At 40.8% G+C, this 19,791-nt stretch overlaps 1 protein-coding gene across 1 annotated transcript; it reads left to right on the forward strand.

Moving 5' to 3' along the window:
* Positions 1 to 3,725: 3,725 nt before the first annotated feature.
* On the forward strand, positions 3,726 to 18,869 carry ARL14EPL (ARF like GTPase 14 effector protein like). The gene is made up of 4 exons (XM_072119387.1): positions 3,726 to 3,862; positions 14,659 to 14,763; positions 16,316 to 16,449; positions 18,315 to 18,869. Exons 2-4 carry the CDS (start codon positions 14,665 to 14,667, stop codon positions 18,538 to 18,540), a joined length of 459 nt encoding a protein of 152 aa, XP_071975488.1. The 5' UTR covers positions 3,726 to 3,862; positions 14,659 to 14,664; the 3' UTR covers positions 18,541 to 18,869.
* The last annotated feature ends 922 nt before the right edge of the window (positions 18,870 to 19,791 follow it).

The following is a 19,791-nucleotide window of genomic DNA, read 5'->3' on the forward strand; positions in this document are numbered from 1 at the left end:
AAGTCACAAAGACCATTCCATCCCCTCCATCTGTCAGTTTCTAATTACCTCTATTATGCACCAGAGTAACAGGGGTTGTTTAAGGATCTGTGTTACATCCCCCCATGGATTATGTATAGTTTTGAAACCCATCCCCACTTATTTGACAAGACATTCACAGTATATTTATCATTACAATGAATTCCTGCAGTATTCTTATTCACTATAGACAAAACACATTTTAAATTATCACCATAAATGCCATCTTACTGTGTCAGCCTGCAAAGAATACCATTATGCATATCCCAATTACTGGCATTATTTTTCACACCTTGGCTTACATAGGGAGAACATTTACATGGTTTCCGTATAGGCAGAACCAGATAATTGCTTCTTTTATGCAAAAGTTTGAAAGCGAAAGAAAAACTGAAAAGATATGCGCCACTTTGCGGGATCATGGGGACTGACCCAAAAAACGTAATGATGTTAACCACGCAGAGTTGTGACACAAAAAGTGCTGCCTATTTTGCTCTACAATGTACTGAATGATTTAATGGCGTATTTATGAAAAGGCTGAGCTGTGTGAATGAAGCTGAAGGTTATTCTGCAACAACAAAGATGTTTTTACAATGTGACATCTCATATAAGGGGTCAAAGTATTTTCTCAAAGTTGCCTTTTTAATCAGGTTTCCAGCTGCCAGCAGGACGATGCTTTCCCATGGGCGAATTCCATGTAACTTTAAATAGATTTATTCTGGAAAGAAATCTAACTGTTATTACTACTTTGCATTATTGTACCAGCGCTTTTTTATTATACTATTATTCTGTAGATGATTACAATTTTATGTGACATTACTGCCCTGGGCTTGTCAAAAAGAAGCAGCACAATACTGTATTACGCATATACCCATGTACATAAAATACACCTACAAATATATATCCAGCATTGTAAACCATAATCTAGATATAATTCATAAGCATAACTTGCCTTGTACTGATTTTAGTTACAGGGCCGCACTCTTCTGCAGGCATAAAAGGAAACTGTAACAATGAAAATACAGTTGAATTTGCTGGCAGCATGTTATAGAGCAGGGTGAGCTGACAGATTGGACATAGATTGGCAGGCATTATAAAGCAGGAGGAGCTGCTGGTTCTAAATTGAGCTATAATCACAGTATAGCACACGACTGCTCATCTGCTGATTGGCTGCATTGGTCATGCATCACCAGCTTAACAACGCAGATCAGAAGAAAGGGCTGTTCTGCAGCGCTGGACCACCTTAATGGCTTTAATAATCACGCATTTTAAGTGTACCTGCGGACGTAGCCGTTCAAGGGCTATAACTATTTTTCAGTGCTCTACCTTAAAATATCTACCTTAAAATATCTGCAGCATTTTAATTTTGCGACACATCTTGAATTTTTTTTCTTTTTTTTAGTTCCCTTTTATGTCATTTTGATATAGAATATGTATAGTATTGGTTAAATGAAGTAGTTTTGCATAGTGTGGGAGAGGGATATTTTACTAGTTTATTTGGAAAGATATATTATGCAGTAGTAAACTGCTTCTACCTTCTCCGTAGGTCCTACAACTGACAGAGATCCGGTCCTGCTCATGTGACCTGTACAGAAGCAGTAGAAACTACACAGCGCAGACGGTCAATATTGATGAGTAAATAGATTTGGGTTGTCTTTTTAACCTGGACAACCCATTTGCGGGCACAATCGTATGAATTAAAAGTTTTTGCTATCTATAAAAATATGTAAAATTGATCAACTGATTGTACACTGATTGACAATCAATTTCACATGCTGTTATGGAAACAGAATAGACCAACAGGTGGAAATTATTGGCAATTAGCAAGACACTCTCAATAAAGGAGTGGTTCTGCAGATGGGGACCAAAGACCACTTCTCAGTACCTATGCCTTCTGGCTGATGTTTTGGTCAATTTTGAATCACGCACTTGTGGTACCATGAGATGGACTCTATAACCCACCCAAAGGGCTTAGGTAGTGCAGCTCATCCAGAGAACACCTGGATTGGCAAATTTGTAACTGGTCCCTTGTGCTCTTCACAGATGAAAGCAGGTTCACACTGAGCACATGTGACAGACGTGACTGGAGACGCCGTGGAGAGCGATCTGCTGCCTACAACAACCTTCAGCATGACCGGTTAGGCAGTCAGGGACGCCATCATGGGGGGTCTAGTGGGACTGTGTTCAAGGCCTATCAGAAGGGGGGACACAGTACCCACTAAACCCCTCATTCCAGGGCCCTATCAGTCTGAAAAAATTTTAAAAAATCTGTACTTACCTTTCGGCTTCTTCTCCCCGGCCCCGTGCCTCTGTCTTCTGCTCTTCTGGCCTGGGCGCATCACTATGACGCAGCAGTGTCACAGTATACATTTTATTTTTTCAAGAGGAGGGGGGCCACTTCTGGCAGGACATTTCATTAAGGGGGTGTCTGGTAGGAAATTTTATTAAAGAGCGAATCAGGCAGGACATTTCAATAAAGGAAGCATCTGTGGTGGACATTTCATTAAAGGGGGCATCTGGCAGGACATTTCATTAAAGGGGGGTTTAGATATACTGAGTGGGCACGTGCTGACTCTAGCTTGTCATGGCTCAGAAATGTTTTGGTAAAAAAAAAAATTGTGTATAATATTATGTATCAATGTGAGAATGGACACCAGTGGGGGACCCACAAAAGTTTTCCAGTCAGGGGCCCAAAATTCCTAGTGGCGGCCCTGTTGGCAATGGGTCAGTAATGGTGTGGGGTGGCATTTCTTGGGATGACCGCAAAGCCAGAGGTAGCCCGACTACTATTAAGTACCGAGATGAGATCCTCAGACCCCTTGTGAGATCATATGCTGGTGCGGTTGGCCCTGGTTTCCTCCTAATGCAGGGCAATACTAAACCTCATGTGGATGGAGTGTGTCAGCAGATTCTGCAAAATGAAGGCATTGAAACAATGGACTGGCTCGTCCAGAAAAGGCAAAGCCAAAACGTGCGTTGTCATTCCAGGCAACGATCATTCCAACATGGGTAAGCTTTATTTCACCTATCTTTGACTATCATTCTCTGATGTACTTTCGTTGGTTTATGCTTCCCATCAGTACCGCATAGATGCATATACCAATATTCAGATGTTGTAAACACACTTTTCACTATGATCTGTTGTCTGGCATGCAACATTGTCTTGTGTCCCACTGGGGCAGGATCATTTTTTAACCAGTATTTGTTACTTAATTACAATAAAGAATTCATATCATTTTTGCTACTTTTAGTCTTTTTCTGTGTAAATTTGTGCAATATTTTTGGATTCTTCCTTCCTTCTTCTGAAAGGAAGAACAATAGGTTTCACTTATAAATTTCCAACAAGCCATACGGTACTAACATCATGTAGGGATGAACACAGGTTGCAGTGCACGAATATGGTATAACATATATGTTATCATCTCTCTCCCTATTTTGGTTTGTTCAAACTTGTTGATGCGTCATTTGAGCGTACCCTTTATTTTTTTTGAGCGGGGTATATATCCATACACTGTATATATCATCTATACATCAATGTGTGGAAATACTGTACCTGTATACTGTATATTACTGGAAGCATCATAATACCAAATCATGAGCTTAATTTTTTTCTGCATGCTTATCTCTCTTTGGGCAAGTGTATAAGTGTGATATTGATAAGAGCAGGGAGGAGGCAGCCTGGGCTCATATGACTTATCACTAGAGCACCTCACAGACTACACATTTCTGCATCCCACTGACATGCAGAGCAACAAGTTCCCTTGCCCAATGCCCGGACTGTGGCGATCAATAGTTCAGAGCAGGAGGAAGAGAGTGTGCATGCCCAGATGCTGCTCTACCTGCACAGGTAGGTTATTTTCTGCGCATGCACATCCTTGTTGTAAATTTCTGGGGGACAGGACCAGTAGGGGCAAGACGGAGTAACAAGGAGAAGACTCCTCTCCATGCAGGACAAGTGAGTTTCTATCATGTTATTGGAAGTTAAGGATGTATTTTAGCGCCTTGTGTTATAAAACCTCCACACCATTACTTTTCAAATTTGCATTATTCTTTCAGACTGAAATAAGTACAAACAGCACTTTGCTTTAGACTGAACTTTCTCTCCCTCATAAAGCTAAGTATCCCAGCACAGCCAGCACATCCTGCACATGATACAGGAAGGGATTGATGAAGTAATATACATCCAGCCTTAGCTATAGCATTTACATTAGACAATGGAGACCTCATGTCTATAGAACCTGATAGTGGGGCTGGATAAGTAACTGTTAGAGCCATCTGGCTATAAATGCAGGTATACCCAGGAGAGCTATCACACTGGCACACATGTCCCGCCCAGCAAGCATCAGGATCTCCATTGTTACCTAACAGGTGAGAGAGAAGGTGTGCACCAGCCACAGGTATGTCACCTCCACTGGATCTCCTGCAATCTCACCAAGTATGTATATATATATATATGTATACTGATGCTAGAGACTCCTCTCGTATGTAAGTGAAGTAGACAGCCAGGAAAGGAGTGATAGAAATATTACAGATAGATTTGTAGGTGGATAGATAGTTAGATAGATAGATGAAAAAGGTTCTGCGTCACCGAAACATTGGCACATGGAATAAAGACACCTTGATTTTATTTTCAACTTATTTGGAGTGCTGCCTAATTTTGGAAGTATTCATTAACGCCCTCTGGCCAGGGGACATATGGACTTTCAGCCACTTGTATCCAGTGCTGCTCTGAATTTTTCCTTTACTAGATAGATAGATAATATATTTATATACATAAATATAGAGGCATACTGAATAGATAGATTATTGATAGAGAAATATATTTTTAGATATTGATAGACGATAGCTAAATTGTTATATATTAGATAAAGAGTTATAAATGATGTGTAGGTTAATTGATGAATATCAGACATATAGAGATAATAGATAGATTGGTAGATAGATATAAGATAGAGATATCAGATAAACTGTTAGGTATTGATAATAGTAAGATGGATTAGCAGATATTAGATAAATTGATAATTTTAATAGGTAGATTAAATAATAGCAGAGAGATATATGAAGATAACAGATAGATTGATAGATTTCAGATATATAGAGATAAAAGTTAAATTGTTAGATATTAAAAATAACTTGGTTGATTGTTATTAGGAATATATTGTACATAATGAGAATGGCATGGATACCATATATAGATTTATATGTAGAGATATAACATTGATGGGCGCCATGACAGCCTTGGATCTTCCGAAGACCCGAGGCTCTCTTGTTATAACCATTTTATTTCAATGTGCTATCAGCAGATTGTAATGAATGAGGAGGAAAATCCCCATATACTGTTATACTTTAGTACGGCAGTATATGATAGGATCGACCAGAAAACCTAGGGTTAAAGTACCCTAGGGAGTCTGAAAAATAGTAAAAATTAAAGAAAGTTAAAAAAAATGATAATAAAAAACCCTAAAAATTCAAATCAGCCCCCTTTCCCTAGAACTGATATAAAAATGAACAATAAAAATCCTAAACACATCAGGTATCGTCACGTCCGAAAATGCACGATCTATCAAAAAATAAAAAAATTATTATGGTAGCATTGAAACTGACATCAAAGTATTTATAGCCATATATATATATATATATATATATATATATATATATATATATATTTATAGTGATGATAACTGATGATGAACTGATGATAAATAATAGATGCATAGATAAATAGGATACAGTGAAAGGAGCAGAGAAATCTCAGCAGCACAGGATGACATAGGAATCCAAGATGGCGGCCACCCGACCCCTAAGTCAGAAGCTACAGGGTCGTGTCTAGGGGCAACTGAAATTGTGTACAGCAGGACGGATAGAGAAAGGTTGGACTTATATCTGTGAAATGCTGTATTTTTGTTAATAACAGTGAATTAGAGAATTGGGTAGTTCATTTGATGCTGTATAGGACATTAGGAGATAATATTGAAAGAAAAAAAAATATAAGAGAAACCACTTTAATTCCAATGCAGCATGGTGTCAACCATATGAGCAACTAACACCCGCTGCACAGGATGCAGGCTTATTTCTAAATTTGTGCTTTTCCTCGCTGTTCATATATGGGCATTATGATACAACTGTTACCCAGCACAACAAAAGATCAGTATGGTAGGGAGATTAATAAGCATAACTCCTTCATCCTTCAGAATGCAATTTTTCCTGTGACATTGACAGATGTCCTTAATGTTTATTTTTCTCTATTCCCAATTGGAGTATAAGATTCCCAGATTTCCCGGGGGTCAGTATTGCTATCTGTGTAATTTGAGCACCATTCCCCTGACATTGGAAGTGTCTGAATGGTATTAATTCTATTGAAGAGGAACTGTTACCAGAGCAAAACTGGGATTAAAAAGAAGCCCTAGCAGTCAAACCTTACCACCCCACATAGAATATCCACAAGCCTTCTAGAGGGCCAACGGCCACCCAAACCACCCACCAAATTTTATACCTTCACCCATGAAATCTTCATGCATCCTCTTACATCTCAATACGCATGTAAACAAGAGCCATGTCAGGACCTTTGAAAGTTCTTCAAAGGTCCTGGAACCACAGATAGAAAGCAGGGAGAAGGGACGCATCCTCCATCCCCCAAGATGTTTGATTCCATATGTAGGAAGTGAATTCTGAACTTAATATTCATAGAGCCCTGGGCCCAAAGCAGTCTTGATCCCCCAGCCCCCACCTGCCTATTATGCTGTGTATTTAACCCTCATAGTAAATAGAAATGATGCTTAGGGCTCATATAGAGGAACATAGCTGTCAGCTTTGTATGGAAAACGTCATTACAGAACAGTTCTCTAGTCCTGCCAGACACAGGGTCTCGTACCTCATAGATAACTATGATAATTGGAGTCCATCCTTTGATTGCATGTATAATATACAGTAAAAGACTTCTATTGCAGCACATTATTGACTAACAGAAGGCCTATTAAACACATCATGTGGGGGGCCCTACATGGCAAATACGGAAGCCTTCTCATTGAAACAATCACCACCCTATTATTTAATATTGTGGGTCCAGTAGGATGGGTGAGAGGAAACCTCCTTTCTCGCTAAGTTTTTAGATCTTGAATTGACCGCAAGATTTAACTGGTTGAACGGATCGCATCTCTATTCAATCTGGAATGTTACAGTAGGTGCCCAGGTGTCACAAGACAGCCGGGCAACTACCCAGAATGGGAGAACACTGAAACACTTCAGTGTGGCTGTCATTTAAACATGGGTTATATGCAAGGGTCCTCTTGACTTTAGGAGTGAGAAGTCAGTCATGTAGCGTGGTGCACAGCAAAACCATACCTACTATAATAAAAGATTAAGATTAGAGATGAGCGAGCACAAAAATGCTCGGGTACTCGTTACTCGTGCCGAACATTTCCTGATGCTCGAGTGCTCGTTTCGAGTAACGAGCCCCATTGTTGAAGAACAATATGTGTGAAGAACAACTTGCAGATGTTTGACAACATCTGCAAGTTGTTCTTCACACATATTGTTCTTCAAATACTATTGCGGAGAACACCGTTCTGCACGCGTGTCTCCGGAGCAGATCGCAGATGTTTGCGAACATCTGCAATCTATTCTGCACAGTGTTCTTTCACTGTGTTCTTCTTAAATTAAATGTTTTACTTGTATTTTTTTACTGTTCTTTATTTATTTATTTTTTAAATTAAATGCTCGTTATCGAGCAGGGCAAATACTCGTCCGAGCAACGAGCCGGTCCGAGTATGCTAATACTCGACCGAGCATCAAGCTCGGACGAGTATACTCGCTCATCACTAATTAAGATATTCTTATATCAATAAAATATGTTAATGTACTTTTTTCTAATTAGAAGCGATATAATTAACATTTTTCAACTTTATAACCTTCTAGCCTAGAATTTAAAATACACATTTAGATAACTATGAATAAAAATGTTCACATACCTACCAAGTACAGACTTTTTAGTTATATATCTAAATGCTCTCATTTATAGACCATTAAGTCTATTAACAGCCCATAAATACAAACATTTTGTGTCAACTACATAGATCCAGAATGTAGAATACATACACCACCAGAATCAAGCCATGCACATAAATACAGCACCAAAACCAAATTATGCACATCATTACTGTCTGCACATCAATAGTCACTGGGATATAGTAATTATTAGTCACAGTATCCACAGCAGCCAAAAGTAACAGAGCCCCACAGTGGCAAGTAGAAATAGAGTCCACAGTAGCTAATATTAACAGTCCTAATAGTAGCCGGTAGCCATCCACCCACTAGCCAGTAGTAACAGAGCCAACAGTAGCTAATATTTCCTCTTAGCCAGTTGTAGCAGTATCCCCTGCAGCCAGTACTAATAATGCCCCCATAGCCAGTAGCAACAGTAGCATAAGTGGCAAGTAGAATTAATGCTCCGGGCCAGTGGTACTAATGCCCCAATAGTAATTCTGCCCCCAGTAACCGGTGCCTATGATGCCCCGAGTAGTGATAACGTCCCAGTAGCTATTAGTAACAATGCTCCAGTAGTATTAATGATCCCAATAGTCACTAGCAATAATGCCCACAGTAGTAATAATGTCCTAGTAGTCACTAATAACAATGCTCCCAATAGCCACTAGTATCAATGCCCCCAGTAGTATCAATGACTCCAGTAACCAGTAATAATGCGACCAGTAGCCAGTGATAATGTCCCTAGTATCCAATAGTAATGCCCCCTGTTGTTATAATACCCCCAGACTAATACCCTCAGTAGCCAGTAGTTATGAAGCAAGTTGCACCACGTTGCCCCCTCATGCACGGGGTGGGATTCTAATTTTTAACAAAAGGCTCTGTACTTAGGAATCAAGAAGTGCAGCTCAAATCAACAATTCCAATATTTATATAAATACACTATTTAAATTAACCTTTTATATCTAAAATTATTTTATTACTGTATTAACTTATATACAGACATATAAAGCCCCATAAATACAAAAATCATACCATAAATACAGCACCATAACCAAGTTCTATACCGTTATTGCACCAGAACCAAGCCCAATACTTACAGTAAATACAGCACTAAAGCCAAATAAGTACATATTTACAACACCAGTACCAAATCCAGTACATGAAAACAGCAGCAGAACTCAGAATAGAAGAAATAAATATGGCAGTAATTCTCTTTGGGGTTTTTATTATATTTACGAAATATATGATATGTATTGTTATGTATGATTATTTTCTTTTAGTATCATAAAATCTAAATAAATAATTAAAAAAAAACAAGAACCGAGATGAGTAAGTAAATACAGCACCAGAACCCTGTTCAGTAAATAATAACAGCACCAGAACCCAGCTTAGTACATAAAAACACTACTGGAACCCAGCAAAGTACGTTAAAATAGAACCAAGCTCAGTGTAAAAATATTGAGCATTGAGTGCATTATTCTCATGTGTAAATCTAATGACATCTGACTGGAGGAGACTCCTTCATTTTCTTCTTCTACCTGGCTGTCATTTGAGCTTCTTCTAGCCAGAACTTCTCCCTCTGGATTTAGCAATCACTATTATTCCCCCACAGTTACCAATATAGTAACATTCCCCTCACAGTAACCAATTTAGTGACGGTACCTCCACACATTAGCCAATATAGTCACAGTGCCCCCACACAGTAGCCAAAATAGTCACAATGCCCCCACACAGTAGCCCAGATGATAACAGTGCCCCTACACAGTAGCCATTATGGTACCAGTGCCACCACACAATAGCCACTATAGTAGCATGGCCCCCACACAGTAGTCAATACAGTTAGTAGTTAGTAGTCAGTACTCACAGTTGCCAATAGTCCCAGTGCCTGCCTCAAGTACCCAGTAGTCACAGTACTTTCCCTCAGTAGCCCCAGCGCCTACCCCCAGGAGACGGTAGCCACAATGAAGCCCCCTTTAGCCACAATAATGATGCCAGTAGTTACAGTGATGTCCCCAGTAGCCAGTAATTGCAATGATACCCAACAGTAGCCAGTAGTCACATTGATGCCCCTAGTAGTCACAGTGGTGCCTCCAGTAGCCAGCAGTCACAGTAATACGCCAAGTAGTCACATTGATGCCACCAGTAGCACGTAGTCACATTAATGCTCTTAGTAGCCAGTAGTCACAGTGATGAGCTAGTAATCAGCAGTCACAGTAATGCCACCAGCTGGCACATTCATGCTTCCAGTAGCCGATAGTCACAATGATGCCCCCAGTAACCATTAGTATAAAAAAATATACTTACCTTTTTCCTCTTCTTGGATCTTGATCTGCTAGCTGCGGCACAGGGGAAGTGTGGTCACATAACACGTCCACTTGAGCCAGGTGACCTTTGATCTACCAGCCGCGGCAATGCAGTGGGAGCCAGATTGCCGACCTGCTTTGCCACGGCTTGGTAAGACGGTTATAATTTTAGCAACCAGCTTTCCCAAGCCAGGGCAAAGCCATTGAATCCCACCCCTGGTTAAATGGGTAATTTCAGGCTGTCAGCTTATCAGCCATGTGTACGGTACAACAATGGCACAAATGCACTGCTGTTCTATGTATCCATGTTGCACTACCTGGAATAGCACAACCACTGCTCCATTGAAAGAGCCAAATTCTTACAATGTTGTCCTAAAGGTTGTATACTCAATACTAAAAAACCCATTATGACTAGCATTTACCAGTAGAGAGTATTAGAGGGACAAAACGCACAATAAAAGCTCAATTACTATCACAACTAACATAGCAATGCTATTAAAGATTCCATAGAACAGAAGCCAGTTCTCCTACGTTAACATTCTAAAGCATTTGATATATTGCATGAAATTATTAGTGAATTGAGCATTTTACTTGTCCTTTAACAGTAAGGCCTCTTTCATATTAGCTCTTGTTGCGTTTTGTCTACGTTTTGATTCAGTCTTGTCTCTGCATATGCAAAAAAAACTGAAGGCTCAGCATTGCTTTCAAAACACCACACCTGTTTTTTCAGCCTCAATAAAATTGGATGTTTTATTTATTTATTTTTTTTGCGGACCGATAGATTTCTATTGCCTTCTGTGATCCACATCCGTGAAAAAATTGGACATATTTCATAATTTTTTCCATGGACAATGGAAAAGTGAAAATACAAGCCAATGTGAAAACACCCATTGAAAACAATGGCTTTGTGGGACATCCCTTGAAATCACTAAATCCCGGGTGTGAAAAACAACGCCAATGTGAAAGAGCCCTAATTCGGTCACTTCAGGTCTCTTTTTGACCATTATTTAACAATGATATTATCAGTTGAAGCACAATGGGGACACCTGCTGGTGAAAAAGCAGAACAACATAATCCACTTTGTCAATTGAGAAAATTGAATGATTTAGTATGGCACATGTGTATTCATGTAAGAATATTAGTAATATGTTACTCTCAAAATATGTCCAGCAATAAATTACTCATTCATTATTCAGGAAAAATAAAAAATAACCAACAAAAAAGGCTACCACTTCCTTGTGCAACTTTTTGACATTGTCATGGAAACTGAAAAATTGTGTGAAAATGACCCATGAGAATGGTGGGAGAGTGCATTTGCGAAAATATGTGTTAAATAAATGCAGCACATCTTAAGGCTCTATCACAATGGCGTTGTTTTTCACATCCGTGCTTCAGTGATTTCCATAGATGCCTCACAAATCCTTGTTTTTAATGGGTATTTTAACATTGGATTGTTTGTTTGTTGTCCGTGGAAAAAAATTATAAAACATTTAGTATTTCTTTCATGGATGCGGATCCCAGAAGCGCATAGAAGTCGAAGGGTGCACAAAAAACCTGTAAACTGGTCAATTTTTTTTCACCGATGAGGCTGAGAAACTGGGCTTTCTGTTTTCAACCTTCATTTTTTTGCAGATGCGAAGACAACACGGAAGCAAAACGGTGACGTTACCTAAATCCTATTATAGTGCATCTATGTTAAACATTTTAAAACACTAATCAGTAAAAAAAAAACGGATGTGAAAAACAACGCCAGTGTTTAAGGACATCTACCATCAGGATTAAGGATTGTAAACCAAGTACAGTTATATGCTGGTGTGTGTTCCCTCTGTCAGGATCAGCTCTTCTTTTAGCTTCTTAAGCCTTTGTTATTGCAAAAAAAAGGTTTTACAAATTATGCAAATGAGCCTGAGAAGCTCCAGACTCAATAGATGTCACTGGAGCTCCTCAGGCTCATTTTCATAGTTTTTAAAACCAAGGGCTTAAAGAGGACCTGTCACCCAATTTATCGGCACTAGTAGCTGCTTACTAAAGTAAGCAGCTCCTAGTGCTTGATAAAAAGCTGTCCGACGTATTCATGAGGGGGCGGGGTTGGGGTGTGGCTAGGGGCGGTGACTGCCGCCTAGCGCGTTGCAGTCACTGCCGGCCTATGGAGCTAGCGGGGCGGTCCGGGGAAGAGGCAGCGCCTCGGACCGCCCCCTCATGAATACAGCTTTGATAGCTTTGCAAGCTGTCCGATGATTACACTGTACCCCGCCGCAGTGTTTGATAGCATTACCAGAGGTTTCCGGTAAAGCTATCACTATAACACTGCGGCGTTTGATCAAGCACTAGGAGCTGCTTACTTTAGTAAGTTAGGCGACAGGTCCTCTTTAAGAAGTTAAAAGAAGAGCTGATCCTGACAGAGGGAGCACGCATCAGTGTGTAAGTGTTCTTGGTTTACAATCCTTCATCCTTGTTGTCCATGTCCTTTAACCCCTTAAGGACGGAGGGTTTTCCGGCTCATTTCTCGCTCTCCAACTTCAAAAATCCATAACTTTTTCATTTTTACGTGTACAGACCTGTGTGAGGGCTTATTTTGTGCGTAACAAATTTTACTTTCCCGTAATGTTATTTATTTTAACATGCCGTGTACTGCGAAGCTGAAAAAAAATTCCAAATGTGGAAAAATTGAAAAAAAACCGCACGTGCGTCACGTTCTTGTGGGCTCAGTTTTTACGACTTTCACTCTTCGCTCCAAATAACACACCTACTTTATTCTTTGGTTCGGTGCGATCGCGGTGATACCAAATTTATATAGGTTTTATTGTGTTTTAATACATTTTCAAAAATTAAACGAATGTGTACAAAAAAGAAAAAAAATTTTTTGCCATCTTCTGACGCTAATAACTTTTTCATACTTTGGCGCACGGAAATGTGTGAGGGGTCATTTTTTGCGAAATGAGGCGACGTTTTCATTGCTACCATTTTGAGGTCTGTGCGACATTTTGATCATTTTTTATTTCATTTTTTATGTTATGTAAAAAGGTGTAAAAGTCGCATTTCGGACATTTAGGCGCCATTTCCCGCCTCGGAGGTCACCGCCGGCCGTAACCGTTTTTATATTTTGATAGATCGGGCATTTTGGGACGCGGCGATACCTAATATGTCTGTGATTTTTACTGTTTGTTATGTTTTATATCCGTTCTAGGGAAAGGGGGGTGATTTGAACTTTTAATATTTTATTAATTTTTTTTATTTTTTAAACTTTTTTTTTTCTTTTTTTTTTCACTATTTTTTAGACCATCTAGGGTACAATAACCCTAGATGATCAGATCGCTCCTACCATATACTGCAATACTACAGTATTGCAATATATGGCGTTTTTGCAGGTCTTACATTACAATGAGCCACTGGCTCATTGTAACGAACCTGCATAAACCATGTAGCCTCGTGTCAAGAGAAGACCCGAGGCTACCATGGTAACCGATCGCCGCCCCCCGATGACGTTCGGGGGCGTGGCGATCGAAAAAAATATGGCGGCGCCCGCGCGCCGCCGTCTTTTAAACGCCGCCCGCGACTTTGAGGGCGGCGTTTAGAGGGTTAATAGGGTTAATGTGCAAAATGCAAAAACCCCCACCACTGTATGAAGAGGACTCAGCCCGTGAGCCCTCTTCATACATCCCTTATACCTCTGCGCCATAGAGCTACGGCGCAGAGCGTTAAGGGGTTAAAGGGCCTTAGTGTGCAGGACAGGATATTTGGTAATTTCCCAATATACATCTATTAATAGTTCTTCTCTGCATTTTTTATATGTAAAGTGAAGCCTCCTGTCTTTTACGTCATCAGCCAGACATTCCTGTCCATAAAATGGCCATAGATGGAGTGTCATGTGATCTTCTCTGTCCATGAAAAATCGCCCTGCCAGGACCTTAAACTTATATTCATGAATACTATCATGATGTCCTAGTGATTGTTCATGGACAGACAGAAATCACATGATTCCCCATCTGCAGCCATTTTTTTGGCCAGGAATGTCTGGCTTATGAGTCAGGAGGCTTAATCGTACATATCAAGAAAACTTTAATGGATGTGTATTTGTAAATTACCTGATATCCTAATCCCCACACTTATGCACACATTACAAAAAAAATAAAGTGGCCAACCCCTTTAAGTGTGACCCCATGTGTAAAGTTTGAACGTAGCTTATATGTTTAACTTTGGGGTGAGGGTGCTAAATAGATGGATATCCCAGTGATCCCTATATGGGGAATTTAATACCTGATAAATAGCTTTATGTGAGTATATAAATATATATAAACATTATTCACTTATTTATGCATACATTTGACACATATTTTTTACTTTTATCTTTCTGAAGTTCACAATGAGTGATAAGTCAACCAGTACAAAAAGCCATGAAGGACAAGGCGGCACCGAAACAGATATTGTGAAGGATGACAACCCCAGACCCCAGAAGCAGTTGGTATGACTCTCTATTCTATTCATTCATTCCATAATTGTGTTACTTATTGCATACTACTACCTCTGGCCCCATGATAAGATATAGGGGATCATTTACTAAGGGCCCAAATCGAACATTTTCGTTGGGTTACCCAAATTTTTCCGATTTGCTGCGAATTGCCCCAGGTTTTGGCGCACGTGATCGGATTGTGGCGCATCAGCGCCGGCATGCACGCAACGGAAATCGGGGGCGTGGCCATCGGCAAACCCGACGAATTCGGATAAACCGCAGTATTAAAAAAAAAAAAAGTGTTGCTCAACAAGCACTTACCTGCACCCAGCATAGCTTTGTGAACTCCGGCGAACTCCGGCGGACTTCAGCGCAGCAGCGACACCTGGTGGACATCGGGCGCACTACCTTAACCAGCTGCTGGATCGCAAATGGATCGGGTAAGTAAATCTGCCCCATACAATATGTACTACTTGTCTCATTATTTCAGGGAGATTATATGCAAACATGATATCATCCTAAATTTCATATCCTAATATCACATCCCCAATAAATGCTTTCTATGCAGTGCTCTTTAAGCAATGTTAATCGAAGTCCACAGTGCTACATTCAGTACCCTCAAATCAATGGAGCACATTTACTTTTTTAAATTCTGCGGTTTTTCCGAATCCGTCGGGTTGTCCGACGGCCACGCCCCGATTTCTGTCGCGTGAAAGCCGGCGCCAATGCGCCAAAATCTGATTGCGGCGCCAATCAGAAATCGGTGGGAAACCCGGCGAAAGTGCGCTGTTCGGACCCTCAGTAAATGAGCCCCAATAAGTCCAAACTAGTGACAATCATGGTGCTGCCCTTAAATTGCCAACCTAGAAGCTGATTTAAAGGGGAATTCTCACAGTATTTAAGACATATTAAGAGGATGTATCATGAAGACATCAGGTGAGATCCGAATCTATCATGACACATCGGGGCTCATTTACTAAGGGTCTGTGCTCTGCACTTTCATCGGACTTTGCACCTTTTTTGGTGGATTGCTCGGCTTGGACAGTTATTTAACCGGTGTGTGCGCAAGGATTATGTTGCACACAATCGTTTTCTGTCGTAGATTCGCTAGCTTCCATGCGACACAAATCAGGGGGTGGGCCGTTGGAGGATCCGACTGATTCAGACTGAGCGTGGAATTTAACATTCAAATTGTGTCGCAAGACCAAGCACACATGCACAATATTGGGCGCATGATCTTAGTGAATTGCGGCAGAGGGCATTATTGTTGGACAATGCACTCCGTTGGACAGTTGGTAAATGTGTCCCATCATGTGGATTTACATGCCATGAACCCATATTGTTCCCCGCACCGTGTTTCTCCAAGGTTACCTTGGTTGTACAACTAGCCAGGGCGAACTAGCTGCATCCCACCCCTATGTGGGACCCCCTGGGCGCACGACCAGTGCTTAGTTGCATGGGTAGGGTAGTGGGCAGTGTCGGTTCTGAATGGGGAAAATAACAGGGATCTGGCTGTTATAGGTATAGATCATTCTCCATAACCATTACTGCTATTATTTTACAGCAAATTGAGAGACAGTTGAAATGTTTGGCCTTCCAAAATCCTGGACCACAGGTTGCAGACTTTAATCCTGAAACGCGAAAGCAAAAGAAGAAAGCCTACAGGTCTCAGATGAATGGATATTACACCACCAACAAGTAAGGGGCAATATTGTGTAAGCTGCAGCTTCTAAAAATCAATTTGGCAAAAAATCTCATTTATCTAAGATATAAGAAAATGTCTCACTTCTGTTCATTCAAGTAATATTTCATATTAGATATAGAAGGCTCGGTTATTAAGCATTTTGATAAAGCTTATTATACTTTAAAGAGGTTGTCCAGTCACAAGTAATCCTAAATCCACAGATGATTGGGACCCACAAGGATCACAGAGACAACGGTGGTCCGCTGTACCCCAAATCTAAATTAGATTGATGAGATCTGATAAACAATGAGAGGAAATAATATAATTTTTCATTGTACATTTATTTGCTTATCTGTTTCTGCATAAGCATCACATGCGGTGTTTGGGTATTACCTTAACATATGCCTCAGGTCAGCGGCACACAAATAGATGGCACTCAGCTGCAAGTGCAATACTTTTTAATGGATCTGTTATAAAGTAGATTGGGGCTCATTTACTAAGGGACCGTCGGACGCATTTTCGTCAGATTTCCCTGGTGAATTCCGTTTTGCGCCGAATTGCCCTGGGATTTTGGCGCACGTGATCGGAGTTTGGCGCATCAGCGGCCAGCTTGCGCGTGACAGAAATTGGGGAGCGGGCCGGCGGACAACCTGGCGGATTTGGACAATGCGCAGGTTGTAACATTTAGAATTGTGTCGCAAGACACGCACTTACAAGTACTGGGAAGAAGCAGGTGAACTCCGGCGGACCTCGCCGCAGAAGCGACGGATGCAGGAACTCGGGCGCACAAACTTAGTGAATCGCAGCAGACCCGAATGCTCATCAGACAACGCACCACGGGATCACGACAGGACCGGGTAAGTAAATCTGCCCCATTGTGTCCTAATCCAAACCGTTTCTCAGTGATAATTCATAGACTACAGTTAATCTATGAAAAATAGATGCTAAACTGATCTAAATCGACCACTCAAAAACATCAGTTTTAAATTGTCGAGTATTGGCTTGTTCGTGTACAGGCAGGCTTAGGGCTACGTTTTCCTTGTACCTCAGTCTCTTTATAAATATGATATGCAGTGAAGACAAAAAAATTGTCAAAGGTGTAAATAGCCCTTAACTTGTTTCAGCACTCAATGGGCCACATTTCTTATTAGTGAGGCAAACTGCGCTATGTGCACTTCGCCTCAATAGCATGCAGAGTGCACCCAATTCATGAAGACTCATTTATTTGGCGCACCCTGCCGGTGCCCAGAGTGCGTGCACTTTTTTTCTGGTGCAACACTTTATAAATACATGTGGAAGCAGTATTTATGTGCAATCTATTTCAGAATACTGGTGCAGACTGCGTAGTAAATGTCGCCCGTAGACATCCTGTACTATTAAAGCAAACATATTTTGTAAAAGCCATGGATGGTTATGAAAATAATGTATATTAAACTTTACTAGCTCCCTGCCAGCTCTCACATGAGTCCATTGGGCGTGTGAGAAAAGGAGCTGAGTCCTGAGGTAGAAGCTTATCGTGCTCATTATTCAAAGCCACCTCCCTCCTCTCCACTCCCACTCAGCCCCATTCTTGCTAACCTTGTCGTGATAGGTGACACCTGCACAGAGATAATGGAGAATTCTAGTTATCTAGTTCCTGCTAACACAAACACCGTGCTTCAGAATGAACCACCCAACTTTCCAGAGACGAGATACTTCAATGTAGCTGCCAATTACCTTCCAGTAAGGCAGCTCTGGGTGTGGCTCACACGCTCAGAAGCCTGCAACCAGAACCCATTCGGAGAGTTCTTTCAACAATAAGTTAAAACCTGTTCTTTAATTTAGCAATCAATTTAGATCAATCCATAATATCTTCTATTATCTAATTTATGTTTTTCAGGGCTTCTATAAAAAAATATGACAAACAAGGTAAACTTCTGTGTAATAACCAGGACTTGTGCGACTGCTTGGAGGAGAGCTGTCCAGGGTGTTTCTATCCTTGCCCTAAGTGCAATTCCAACAAGTGCGGGCCGGAGTGTCGCTGCAACCGAAAGTGGGTCTATGACAGAATACAGACAGAAACTGGTGACATCATTAGCAAGATGCCATTTTTTGTTCCAGAATAATACAGTCAATGGTATTTTCAGATCTGCATTGGTGGAAGTTGACTTATCAGATTTGTGTGATACTGGTTTAAATAATGAAAGGCCATGAATCAAGGACGCTGTGCTCCGATGACGCGTGTAACAGATGCAGAAATATAAAAGTTTTTCCAGTAGTCCTGGATGCCATGACACTCAGACCACATGAACAGACCAGTCCAGAAGAGAAAATTGGTGTCATAGTCACTCTTCACCAATATCAGTAGATGTCAATGATACTAACACTGATGACCACTTCTAGATATGACCTGTTCCTTGCCTTGCATTCTCTATTTTCTGCTATATTTCTATTTTTTTCTCTGTTTTGTAAAAAAAAATCTTAATTTTGTATTTTAAATGGATGAAGATTGTTAATTAACTTTTTGTACATTACTATGCATGAACAAAATTTTCTGATTGATATTTCTATTTATTGTTCCCTTTTTTATGAAAGTTTATACATGAAAAACATTAATATTTTTGGCATTTCTTACTTTTGCACAAGATTATTTTGTATAATGTTATATTTTATAGTGAGAGTATTTTGTATTTTTCAAAAACGTTTGATGAAAAAAATGTATACAAGGTGTGTTAATGTCCATCTTTTGTTGCCTAGTCTTATTAATTGTTTTGTGGGAAGATGGAAATAAAAATACACTTGTTTTACCTCTCAAAGTTTTAGTCACATGTTTTGTATGGTTTATTACCATATTGTCTTGAATGCTCTTGCGACCCACAAACCGGGTGCCACTTAGATTCCGGCTTACGTCATCGTCCGCGGTGGTCCAGTGGGTCCACTACCCCTGGAGCCTGACTGTCACGGGTGTTCCCGCGACCCATATCACGGGTCGCGAGCTCACCCGTGCCCCTCGCTCCCCGCAGGCGCAGCACCAGCACCTCATACCTGTTCCCGCTCCCGAGTCCCGGCCTCACTCCGTGCGCACGTGTTCCCATGTCCTAAGGCGCGCGCGCCGGCTTCACCATTAATTGGCGCTGCCCATTTTCCTAGAAGACTATTTAAACCTGCCTCTCCCATCACACCCTGCCGGATCTTTGTGCCACACAGCCCTAGAAAAAGCTTCCTTGTGATTCTTCCTGTATCTCCAGCGTTCCTGTGTATCCTGCGTTCCTGTTCCTGTGTGTTCCTGCTCCTGCTCTGGTGAAGACCAGGTGCCACTTAGACTCCGGTCCCAGGTGTTGGCTAGTACCACCTACCACGGTGATCCAGTGGATCCA

Source organism: Engystomops pustulosus, chromosome 1 (assembly GCF_040894005.1).
Source record: "Engystomops pustulosus chromosome 1, aEngPut4.maternal, whole genome shotgun sequence".
NCBI classification, from domain to species: domain Eukaryota; kingdom Metazoa; phylum Chordata; class Amphibia; order Anura; family Leptodactylidae; genus Engystomops; species Engystomops pustulosus.